Source organism: Talaromyces rugulosus, chromosome III (genome assembly GCF_013368755.1).
Source record: "Talaromyces rugulosus chromosome III, complete sequence".
NCBI classification, from domain to species: Eukaryota; Fungi; Ascomycota; class Eurotiomycetes; order Eurotiales; family Trichocomaceae; genus Talaromyces; species Talaromyces rugulosus.
This window is the reverse complement of record NC_049563.1, coordinates 5699433-5712685: the sequence shown is the minus strand read 5'-3', so window position 1 is coordinate 5712685 and position 13253 is coordinate 5699433. Positions and strand designations below refer to the sequence as shown.

At 43.3% G+C, this 13253-nt stretch overlaps 2 protein-coding genes across 2 annotated transcripts; both read left to right on the top strand.

Moving 5' to 3' along the window:
- Positions 1-8403: 8403 nt before the first annotated feature.
- Positions 8404-9928, top strand: TRUGW13939_06762 (uncharacterized protein; the record flags this gene model as incomplete). The annotated part of the gene is made up of 2 exons (XM_035489910.1): positions 8404-9548; positions 9610-9928. The coding sequence occupies 2 exons, from the start codon at positions 8404-8406 to the stop codon at positions 9926-9928; spliced, it is 1464 nt and encodes a 487-aa protein (XP_035345803.1).
- Positions 9929-10462: 534 nt separating this feature from the next.
- On the top strand, positions 10463-11214 carry TRUGW13939_06761 (uncharacterized protein; the record flags this gene model as incomplete). The annotated part of the gene is made up of 2 exons (XM_035489909.1): positions 10463-10522; positions 10585-11214. The coding sequence occupies 2 exons, from the start codon at positions 10463-10465 to the stop codon at positions 11212-11214; spliced, it is 690 nt and encodes a 229-aa protein (XP_035345802.1).
- Between the last annotated feature and the right edge of the window lie 2039 nt (positions 11215-13253).

Here is a 13253-nt window from a genome sequence, read left to right as displayed (position 1 = left end):
CCCAATAGTTAATACCACGAATATGTATCTAGGAGTTGCTTTACTACATGTAGATAAGCCTTACCTTGTTAAGCTAGTAACATAGGTATTTTATATACTTTAAATCTATCCATTAGGCGAGATAGTCGGATCTTCTAACTCTAACAATTAATTAGATGAGCTCTGGTTTTGACATACAGACAACTAGTTTAATTTATTCAAGACTATTATTGAAAATATTCCAGATAGTACTGGAGTCAAACCAGGTCAACTGCGCATATGGAAAACAAAATTAAAAATAGCCACGGCAGTCACTTAACTTTGGCTAGCAATGCTACATATAAATATGCATTTTGAGCCATATTCTGATTTGAAGAGTTTCTCATTTTAAATAACAACTAATATTTGTAGTATGATATTTCATCGAGGCTAGGGTGGTAAATTCGGTATTAAAAGTCTAGAAGAACTCCTCGAAGCTGTGATTACCGCACAAAAAGAGGTCGCAACATTACTATAGGCTATAAATTTATATGATCAAAGAGGATTAATGCGTAGTGAGGAAGTCGAACTTTCAAGAAAATACACTATGGCATTTCTCGATTACAAAAATTTCGATCATAACTTACTTCTCAAGACCGATTGGGTCTCAACCTAATATCAAAAATTTCGTGTTATGAATACTTTAACACACAATTCCTGTCTCCTTCTGATCTTTTTGGTCCTTTTATCATCATTTTACTAGAAATACACCGTTATCGACAGTAGCGGAGACCCAAATTTCTCAATCAGGCTTAATTCACCTGGGACTTAGCGGTATCACTCAGACAATAGCAATTCGGGTAAGTCATACCTGAATTCCATTAAGTATAAGTAACATTGAAGTAGCTTTATACTTTTACTAGAGGGTTTGTATTGATTCGCCAACTAAAGGAAACCTCTATTATCTCCGTTCGTCATTGTGATGCCTTAATACTCAGTCCCGATCGGCCAAGTTCTCGCTGATTGTTCCTGACGAGTATAATAGTTCAACCAAGTCTGGTACTTCCTAACGAAAATCAAAATATAAAGGTAGATAAATTGAATCAATCAAAGGATATTCAACAATAATAAAATAAAATCTCGGGGCGAAACACTAAGAAAATTGCAGGTGATAATTATATTTATGGAGATAGAAAGTCGATTTGGAACGCCCCGGGGTTGTTATCTCTAGATCTTCTGTATTTGATCCCGGTGCCCATCATTTTTGAAGACAAGCCACTCATCTGACCCTTTTCTTGAATCTGGGTGGTACGATTCCGTGGTTTGTGTTATTGTGGTTGTTTCAGTGATGGCTTTGACAGGACTGTAGGGTGTATTCTATGTATATCGTCAGTGTTGATCTTGCCACTCATATATACGTTTTTTTATTCTACCTTGCTGTGTTGCATGTTGAGTCTATCAGCCATCGAATACTCAGTACGGTCGTGTCGGGTATCTTCGGTCTCGGTGTGTTGATGTGAACAAATGTTCTTGTCATGTGTGGCGGACAAGTTTGACATGGGATATTCGCTATTGTTGGTACTTTTGTCCATTTTCACAAAGCTATTTTTGGCTGGATAGCCGCTCGCGTACGATTTGTGGGTGTGGATGCCCAGACGAGTGAGAATTCTATCCATAAGTGGTGTTATGGCAGGCAACGAAGCAATGAGAATTGCAAATGGAGGCTCCAACAGAGTCCAATAACAGCCAGGAACGAGAGAGTAGGGTATATCGTCATATGTAACTTGCACCAACTCAGTGATCCGGACAAGGCTGACAATACAACAACTAAAAGGGTCTTGTGAGCTGGAGCGTAAAAGCGTAAATAGGGGCGGAAACGGGTCTTACGCGAATCCTAAGCAAAAGATAAAAATGAGAGATATTTTCCTCGACTTCATCAATTGAAGTTTCAATAGAAACGGGATCGGTATAGTTAGGACTATAACATCGGTGACAATGTGAAATGCCCCTATAAGAATGTATGATAGTGGTCGATTACCACATTTGCCTCCTGGGATTTTGGTATTCCAATTGAAAGCTAGGGGCTGACACATCAGGAGTGGAGCTAAAACACTTCCTAAGCCCCATAGAACAACTATTCCCATTGCTATCTTGAAAATGAGCCTCGTTCCGCCCACAGAAAAGATCTGAGAGAAAAATTGGAGGAAGGAGGCTTTGACGAAAACGAGGGAAAGGCCCCACATGATTTGGAAGATGACCATACCCTAAAGCACCGAAGTAATTGTAAGCATTGATTGGTACGGGACCAAGGCAGAAATACGTAGACTCACCTTCAAGAGTACTTGCAGATTGTCGGGAGGAACTTCGTGAATATGTCTTCCTAAGCCGCCATAGACAATCTCTATATACCTGTCAGTCCCCGTAAAACTCATTGGCTTGGACGGTTCAAAGGGCTACATACCGACAATATTGGAGGTGCACATGCCGATACAAAATATCTAGGAAAAGACTTAGCATAACCGAGCGATGTCCAGACTAGGTAAGTTGAAAGATGGTTATACCCAGGCGGCAATGATATAATAATCATCAGAACCAAGCCTTTGACGAAAACTGATCTTACAGCAAAGACGCATTATAACGGCAAATGTAGCAAGACAGGCGTAGAATATGGAAGTAGCGAAGTTTGCCTTCATTCGCTGGGTATTCAGCTCAAGTGCCGGTACATTCATCGTGACGAGAAGATCTTTATCACAGTTATCGTGTCAAAAAATATCTCATAAAAAGGTAGGATTTATACTGCGGGACTCCTCGCATTCTGCAAAGCAGATAGATTATCCGTAGGGAGTAGTCGGCTTCAAATAATCAGAGGAACGAGGTATAGCTATTCTTGCACACCAACATCCAAATTCTGCTTTCTCGCTCCGAACAGGTTTATAGGAATAGCTTTCTACCCAACTGCGACGTGTAATCGATAGTGGAACACTAGTTGGATTGTGCTGGCCTATTAGACAGGCCCGACACCCGCAATTGCTCTTCACTATGGGCAATGACCGCCTGGACAAGCTGTTATGTTTTTTGGGGGGGTTGATTTCGAGTGTAGTCTGTGTTCTCATTGTTGTATGTACTGAGTACTCCGCACGGAATGATGCCAGGCCTCCCACTAAACTCCTCCCAACCAACAACAGGAAGCTCTTATGCGATTGGCTTGGCACGATAATTCTCATAACAGGAACTCTAATTTGCAATGTTTCTATATGGCCTCTGAAACTTCGTTTATTAATGGAAAAAGAGAATGCCAGTACAGTTTCCATGGTACGGCTATATCTAAATACATGTTCCCACAACTGAAAAAATTCCCCCTATGGAAGACAATGGAACTTACTGGTGGAAATTTATGATACAATATGCGATTGTTGTTGGTCTTTGAACATCTTTGTGCATTATGCGAGGCTTGTCGATCGTCCGAATCCTGTCGAATCTAGGCGACGTTTCCGCTCTCATGGCAGCTGCCAAGGAGAAATATTTTGTCGATCCCGCTGTGTGTGAGCGCATACGGAGAAGTAACTTCATACTAGGAGCTATGGATGCTAGTATTTGAGATTTTGATTTCGGCCCGGGTGATCACTCCGTATTCGTTTTAGATATCGCATTTCATCTTCTATGAAAATATTCAACGTTCTGAGCCCAGGGATATGAGGCTGGCCCTCCACTCGGTCCTCTCAGCCATTTCATTGACCGGTCTTTCGCGAGCAGCGTTCCGGGATTGCCTGAACACGACGTGGACAAACTGTCGAGAACGAGAGGCATGTTGAACGGTGAACTGCGCGGGTCTGTGAACAACCCTTTATTTACCATGGGGTCAGTGTGTTTACAAGGATCCACGACAAACTGTTCGATATGGATAATTTTAGGCGCGCACCGCCCCTTTTACTCCGTGTTCCACTCTCTTTCTAAATTGGCATAGGTCTAAAATTAAATTTCTTGGTAAATTCTTAGTGCCTCTTAGTTATCGTCAATCTAAAGCTTGTCTCACCGCTATTTGTAACTTATAAGCGCGTATACAAATATTTACAATTTAACTTCCAATTTGACTCTATATTTGACCATAGTAATGAAAAAATGTCGCAAGCCCTGCCAGGTTCCTCTGCCAATTCCTGCTCCAACTCAAGACCAAGAGACTAGTAGTAATATAGGGCTGATTAAGAAGGTCAATTTTGGCTCCATATTGGGAGGGCCAACCGGATCCGCAAAGGGGGAGGTTTATTACTAGGCGCAGGGGAATCTTTATTATCATGGATTAGGGAGTAGGCTAGTAGACTTATTAAATCAATTAATACTATTATATTTTTACTTTATAAGATTTCCATATAAAAAATTCTCTTCAAATCCCTAGTTAAATTTGGTGAGGATTGACATTACAAATTGAAGATTTTTGCAGCTTTCTAAACTAGTAATTAAAAACACTAATAATTTACTAAGAAATTAAATTTTGAGTTTATAACAATCTACATAGGTTAATGGGGCGATGTGCGCATCAATCCCCTTATTTTATGAATTAATAATTGCTAGTCCCGCCAATTTTAATTAAGTGGGTGAGGTTCCTGTGGAGGCGGTTATATAAAGCTTGAAAATCAGAATGACGGGAAAGAACAGCAGCGGGAATGTTTGAATCACCGAAGTTGCGAAAGGCCGCACATTTTATGCCTTTAATCTAACGGTGTTTGGAGAGAAACTGTTGACTTTATGAGTCTGATTTGTTATGTCGCGCCAACCCATTCTCCACCATTTTATGCACCATGCTAATCACTGTTGAAAGTAGAATGAGTGGGTCAAGATCATCAGTCCACAGACCTCCTGCGGGTCAATTTTCTCACCATGCTGAGTGCTCCCTTGAGTGAGCGTCAAGCGCGTTGATTGGTCTGCATCTACTTCGGAACACTAAAGAATTATCCTGATTTGGCAAGTCACGGCTAGTCAAAATAAGTTTTCATAAATCTAAATGAGTTATAGACTTATAGTTCTATTTGCTAGCAATGTTTTGGGTTTGACAGAAATCAGATGTTTCGGTGGGCACTGACGAACAGCGGAGTTGGACGCCTTAGGGCGCCTGGGCTTGTGCCGTTTTTCAATGTTACATTAATACTTGACTCGGAAAAGACGCACTCTCTTTTTCTCCTCCAATACGACGGACCTGATCATCAATTTGCCGAAACTGACTTACCATGAATACCTCCCACAATGCCCGGCCGATCTTCTTCTGCTGTTCCTCCTCATTCTCAGCGATGGAGCCAATAGCATTAGCAGCTCTTGATATTTTTGTAGATGTAGACTGACATATTCCAGCAGTGTAGGATAAAACCCTGCCGACGCCCTTTCCAATAAACAAATACAACCACCATCGCACTAGATAATGTTTCGGGGGGTGATGTCCAAATGGCATAGTACAAATGGGCCGGTGTGATCAAACTGGACCTGGCCTTGCTCCGCAAAAAGTCAACTGTTAAACCACTTCTGCATCTCCCCGGTGCTGGAGATAGCCAAATCATTCGTATCTGGCCAGAGTAGACCTGTTGATGGGCCGCCGCTAAGACTGCCGGGAGCTCTAGCAGTGACAGATTCGAAATACTTGACGACCTCTGCAATTTTTTGAATGTGACTCTGGGAGAGATGGTTGATGGTTTTACCCCAAACTACGGAGTCACAATTATGTATAGTGGAAGAGCTGGAGCAAATATTCAGCAATCCGGAAAAACAGAGTAGGTAATAGAAGGAAAAACTCTGACACATAAATATAACGAACTCCTGGAACGCTCTTTAGACTTTGCAGCTACTGGCACGTTCTATGAGTAAATTGTACACCATTAGACTAGCTGTTCAGAGTCAAGATGCCGACTGGAAACCAAAACAAAGTCTACCGGATCAGACGTTGAAGGTAGCACCGTAGTCTGCAGATCTAGAACCCCGCCTGTTGCAAGGTGCAAGTGCTGTGCAGAAACAGACAAAATGGCGTCAAGAAGAAAATCATGCGTAAAGGGGGGGATGTGATTTTATCGCGGCTATAATTGTGCTCCTGCTGTGCGCACCGGCGCACGAATTCGGCTGAGTGCCGTTGCCAGTTAGACACAGGTCGTCTTCGGTAATGAACGATCTCCCACTTCTCAAGAGATAATAAAACATGATTCTGCAGCGCTAAAACGTATCTTGGCAATCTCCCAGATTACCAAATTGATAGCCTTCTCCATACAATGCAATTGCAAGGTTAATTTCTGGTTCTAAATCTAGCCCGACGCCATCAGGAAAGTCAGGGATCATAACCCGATCCCCAACATTCACGGAATCAACATCTGCTCCAACTTCCTCGACGATACCCATGGCCTCGTGTCCAATAGAATAAGGCACCTGGTTGCTGCCAAAGACACCGTGGTAGTTGTGCAGGTCGGAGCCGCAGATCCCTACTGAAGGCCTATATGGCCCGGGCGGCCTATAAATGCGTGCATTGACGAATAGTTGGGTAGCGGTCCCGGCCTATGCATATAGCTATTTATTCAACCCATGTTCGCAAATCGAAACATCGGCAGATGTTGCTCCAGTCACATAAGCAGTGGCCCGTGTGTTATTGTTGGTTAGAACTGGTACCACGCTCATATCAGCCACACGTAGGGTTTCCACCCCAAAGACTCGGAAGCGACTATCGACAACGGCATCACTGACACCCTCTCTACCGATCTTCACGGTTCCCGTCATGTGCCAACTAGACGTTATCCTGTTTTTCCAGAACTGAAGAATGTCTTTATCGGACTAGGATACTGGTGCCATGATTGTGGAGACGGTATCCTACGCAAAAGAAGGGTGCTTGGTCAGGTCCCACAAATGACGGTATATCTTAATACATGCTCGCCGGCCAAATGGATGCTCGAGGAATTTGGGATTGAACAAAAGCGGCTCATCCGGGTCGGACGACCGCAATCGCACCTCCCCAACAGATTGCTCGTTCATCAAGAACACAGGCAGACCGAAGAGCTGCGGAAAGGTGAAATGTACGGGGAAATGGCCAACAATCTCGTGGTGAGGAATGGTCTCGCGGTTCATGAAATCTTGGACGGACTTGCGGCCTCCGTGACTACTTTGTCTCGGTGGAAATAATTGCAGTCGTTGGTTTTGGGGTTGCGTGTCACGATAAGTGAGACAAAGACGTGATCACGGAGACCTTGGCCTACGGCTGGTAGATCTTGAATGACTGAAATGTTGAACTTGCTTAGTTCTTCGGCTAGACCGATGCCAGAATGCATCAACATCTTGGGGGTTTCAAGCGGTCCTGCGGAGACGATGACCTCTTTCGAGGCACAATCTGCGAACATCCGTGAGTTTTTTTCAGAAACCAGGTAACCAACCCTTCGATAAAACTCACATTCTCTGCCATTAGCTTCCACTCCCACAGCCTTATTTTTGTTCAATATAATGCGTTGCACCAGACCATCGGAGATAATGACCAAAATAACCGAGGCTTCGATCAACAGATCAATAGTGGTTGATCGAATGCCCTTAGAAGCGGAATTGATACAAAGTGCGAATCCAAGGGGATTACCAGAGTTGTGATCAAGATTCCGCTGAGCTCCAACTTCTGCGAATGCATCCAACACCATTGCCAAATCGGATTCCCATTCTTTGGCATAGCTAACGTGCAAGCCACCTTTATTGCCATGGTCTGTAAGTTTAAACTGTCCATACTTCTAGTTTTCTGGGACATCAATTGTGCTATCAAACGCTCCTAGTCTTTTGAACCGCGCCTGCATCTTGTCTCTGGCAAAAGTATCGTCCTCGACCTCGGCGGCCCATCCGTCATACTCGTCTCATGCCCTGACAGTGTAAACTCCAAAATTGATCGAAGAGCCGCCCTCGAGCCCCTTACCGCGTGAGTAATCGGGTTTACGGCTGTTGCAGTGCTCCTGCGGGGTCGTCTGATATACCCAATTCATATTCTCCTCCATGAATGTCTTCCGGCGCTTTCCATCGACCCGCAGAGATTTGTCCTCATTCCGCCCGCTAGCTTCTAGGAGCAATACGCTCGGCTTCTTGGCTGAGTTTGCTAGTGACGTAGTACATCCGGACGGGCCACCTATGAATTTGGTAAGCGGTTTATTGATAGACTGACGACAATAAAATCGTAGGATCGCTAATGGGCCATGGTGGGCTATATTGGGCTAGCCAACTTTCACCTATATACATGTAAAGTACACAGTTCACATTCAATTGGATGCAGTGATCAGAGATGAGATTTCTTTTGTCTAAATAGGCAGCGGCCGGAAATATTGATAGGAAATTCGAAGTCAGCGGTTCCCGTGAAATAAAACTGGCATGGATAGTTCGGACAGCGGAGTATAAGCAGAATAATAGGCCGCCAGCCTCGGTCCTTCTGAGATTACAGTCTATACCTCCGGCCTATCAATGGAACCGTACGCTTCTTCAACGTCTGTGTCTGTCCCATTGATCACTGTATCGACATATACCAGGAGCTCCGGCGTAGGTGCTTCTACTACTTCAAGTCAACCAGCCGAAGAGAGAACCGTCCCCTCCGGAGGAAACACTTGGGGCTCTAATAGCGCAGCTGCTTCCAGTCAACCATCCACTTCGTCTTCATCTACCACGTCATCGGGCAGTGGTCCCCTAAGCAACCTCCTAGGTGACCTATCTGGCGACGCTGGAGATTTGGGGGACTTGTTGAAAATCTTGGGAAGTCAAGCGTTTCTCAACTTACTCCCTAACATCATCAATACCTTTGATTGCCTTGCTACTGGCCTGGCTCCTCTAGTTGATAACAAATTTTGGAGTGTGGTTGATAATGCCAACAACCTTCTTACTTTGAGCTTCATTAGCAAAGTCGAGAAATTAATTGACAATGCAAACGTTCTTCTCACGTCAGACTTTGTCCATAAGGCAAGCACACTTATAGACGATGCTGTTCCTGTTGTGAATGACACACCTAGTCTCCTAGGTGGGAACAACGTCAAAGCAATTGAAACATTGATCAAAAGTGCAAACGGTCTTCTTACCACAAGCTTTGTTAAGAAGGCTAGTAACTTGATCGATAATGCCACCCCACTTGTCACCGAGGCCAATGGTCTCCTCAGCAACGATATTGTCAAGGAGATAGTGGCCCTCCTTACAAATGCGAATAGTCTTTTGACTCCAACGTTTGTCAAGTTAACAAGCGGTCTCGTCAACAACGCCAGTCTAGCGGTCTCCGAGGCGCACGCTCCCCTCGGTGGCAACAATGTCAAGTCAATTGAATCGCTGATCTCGAATGCTAACATGCTGTTGACACCACAGTTCATCAACCAGCCTTCTGGTATGATCAATGACGTTGACAGACTTCTTACTCCCTCTGCCATTAACACACTCCAAACTGCTATTTCGGAGATTCTTTCGCTAGTCTCTCCTTTGATTCCTGCAATCAAGTCATTGTTGACAAGGAATATTATCGACAAAATAGAAAGCCTCCTCGACAATTCTAGCACCTTGTTGACGGCTAAGTTTGTCAATGAGACCGGAGGTATCATTGACGATGTCGGTGGCCTGCTATACCCTTATCAGTGATATTCTGCGTCTAGCACCAGCAATCAAACCACCACTTATAACGAATATGATCAACAGTCTTAAGACTTTACTCATGAATGACGGAGGCCTGCTCACCGCTACCTTTGTCAACCAGATGAGGAGTATCATCAGTGACGCAGATGAGCTTTTTACCCCTCCACTCGTGAAGTCGCTCAAGGATATTCTGGGCTATGTTGTTCCTCTATTCCCCGCACTTAAGTCTTTACTAACGGATAATACAATTACGGAATTGGGTTCCATTCTGAAAAACGCAAACTCTTTGCTGACGCCATCGTTTGTTAATGAAACATCGACTTTGATTGGCGACGTGAGTGAAGCATTACCTATGTTTGAGGGCTTGTTTAATTCGCTGTGATAATGTGATAATGTGATCACTTTGTCCCTTCATGAACGTTAGGTAGAAAGTTCAACACTTATAAGTGTAGCTTCACTTAAAATTCCTTCAAGTGGCTGCGAATTATCCTGAACAAATTGCTTGGAGTTTAAATTCTAAATGCAGACACTTGGTTTTTTACTAAAAACAGTGAGATTTTGCAGCAAACGTTGGGTTTTGTTGGTCACCCAAAATAATGAATAATTGTATTCAGTTGCCAATATATCCATGAATATACTATCCAACCTAGTGGGGTATGTCAGCCTATCAATCGATAATGAATTAAAAACAAACCCATACTAATGAGAATTGACCCTTTTTGGTGGTGTTTTAGAAAATTCAACAAAGGATTTGTGTCACGTGAGGGCAAGCGGTGCTGCTGTTTACTTTTATATCCACCTTGATCCTCTCCCCACTTTGCTCTTGCCAACCACTCGATAGCTTAGCTACACCCTGCTCCTCGTTGATGTCAGGGTACGATCTGAGTCCTAGGTATCTCTCCTATCAGCGGCAATTATGGTACGCAAGAAGTTTCTCAAGAAGATTTCCAAGATCTCCGAGAGGGACAAACATGCTGTAAGTTGTGTTCGCCCTTGCCATCTCAGTCGCTCCTTTACTTATTTTCTTGACTGCAATAGCAGCCATTCAGATTCATGAATCTGCCACCCGAGCTTCGTGTCGAAGTTTACCGTCTCGCCCTCGTCAAACAGGGGAACAAATACGAGAGAGTCAAGTACACCCTCAGGCCACCAGCCCTCGCTCAGGTGTGCAAACAGCTCCGTGCTGAAGCTCTGCCAATCTATTATGGTGAAAACGCATTCTACATCTCAATGGACATCGACGTAATTGGATACGAGGAGGGCATGTATCCCTTTAGAGAAGATGACGATAGCCAGCTAAATAAGTTTCTCGATATGTGCTCTACTATCGTTTCTACTGGCTGTCTCCAGTTTATCACCAATTTGGAGGTCAATTACAGTGAACCAGTGTTCGAGGATTCGTACAACTACTTGCTTGGCCTTGAGTTCACCCGCGATTCAGACATTTCCACCCAGAATGGGCGAATCGGTGATGACAATCTCGACTGGGATGATGCTGAAGCAGTAACTGAGGCATTCAACGCTACCCTTAAGCGATCGGTGGGATATGACGCAGAGATGAGAGAACACGTCCCGGTCGCAGATATCATCAAGGTTCTCTTTGCGCTCGCTAGGCATTGTCATAGTGCAAACCGTTGTGTGAGGCTGTCGTGGGACTTTGGCCATTAGTACTGCAGTAAACAAAAGATGTTTCAGTGGGTTTAATCGTCATTCTACATGATTCTCCATTTCAGTCTTTGCATAGTACCTGCTATCATGTAATATCCACCTCAAATAAGAGCATGTCGACTACGAAACTCAGGTAGAGAACAGAGAACATACTTGAAGACATCCCATCTAAGTCCATACTTCGAGTATGCATTCATTATTTCCAACAAATGCAATTTTTAGATTCATCCAGCTACTATCCCTTAATGATCCCCTCAATGTCTCGCATAACTAGATGCCAATAACTACATTAAATACGATAAATTGTAGAAGATGTTGAGAATTCTAAGCATATTATATATTAAGAATTTGTCTACTAAGGCAATTTTGTATTATTTTAAGTAAAATCAGTCGATGTGTATCCAGTATTGGATTTCCAATTCATGCCTGGAGGTCGACTCTTCCACTTCACATAAAGGCTGATGATCTGACATCTCCTGCCTGACCAGTCATGACTCTGCCTCAGATATAAAGAAGAATTTATTAGGTTTCGGTGTGACGATTACTGTTTCTCCGTCTCCTCCTATTTTCCTTCACCAGAAAAGTCCTACGAAACAATCATTACTGATGCCATATGGCCTATGACAGGACCGGCAATCCACTCTTTGCTTGATTAATGGCTAGAGGTGCCACTGTCACTAAAAGGCATCGATAGCACTATAGATAATAGCTTTTGAGGCGGATAAGGCTTTAGTATTGCTTGTAACAAGTTCTGGATATGTAAAATCCACTGCACGTAGAGAAGAATCCTACACTGTTAGAATCCTATCGTTCCCCCTTCTAGCTCTAAGGGACAGACAATCATCGTCACGGTTCCCGAAGCAAAAGGACTCGCCATCGAGAAGGTTCAGCCAACTGTAAAGATCAAAATGTATACTGTTCTGACCACTTTTTTATTTACTGGTCTGGATATTACTTGCCGCTTCGTTTTTGTGGGATATAGTCGACATGCAATTTACCGTAGTTAAGAAAATCGCATTATTGAAAACAAAGAGTTTGTCAAGTCATCACGTCAACTAATAATATTGTCTCCTTGCAAAGGACTAAAGTGGGTCGTTATAATAAATTACGTTTATTATTGATCCGCGTCCACGGACATTTAAGGCTGGTGGTAGAGACTACGTATCCCATGAAATTTGATCGCCGCTCCTGCACATGTTTATTATGTAATTTCTTAGTATTGAGCGTACTTCCATTTGTTTCTTAGTATGGAACAGTTTTTTTAATTAAATATAAATCAAAAGTAATTTTTAAATCTCGCTGAGCATACTACTATATACTTTCTTGGTATTCAAGCTAGCTTCCATTTATACCCGCCGCGTACAATATACCAATATAAGTACTAGAAAAGGTGTGCGACAGGACAGTGTTTGGAATGTGCCCAGCCTTGCCCAGCCTGTCAGCCTCGTAGCTAAGCAGCCAATAGAAGGCACTTCCAGCATAATAATGAGGGGTAGATATTACAAAGGAAACTCGAGGAACCAGACCACGGCGCAAAGACAAACACACCCTGCTATAGCCACTACACCTCCGCTTCTCCTTGACAACTTTCAATACAAACCAAAGAGAAATTTTTTTTTTCTTTTATCAAAAAATCAAATACATCATGTCCTCTTTTGGCTCCGGCTCTGAGGAAGGTGATTTCATCCTGGTAAAGCCAAGTGCTGTTCCTGAATTTGAAACAGAAAACATTACTCCTCTATCGGTAGAAGACATTAAAAAAAAAATCAGAGAATGGCTACAACAAACTCCCTATGAAGAGGAAAGAAGTGAATTTTCAAGACACCTGTCGTCCTATTTGGTAGGGACAGGCGAGTGGCTCACATCTACCACCACCTATCAAGGATGGCATCAAAGCCATGACGACGGACTCTTGTGGATCAAGGGCATTCCAGGCTCCGGCACGTCGGTTATGGCAGCTTCAATCATCAATCAGCTGCGCAAAGAGGATGTTCCAGTTCTATATTTCTTTTTCCGACAAATTATTAACGCAAATTATA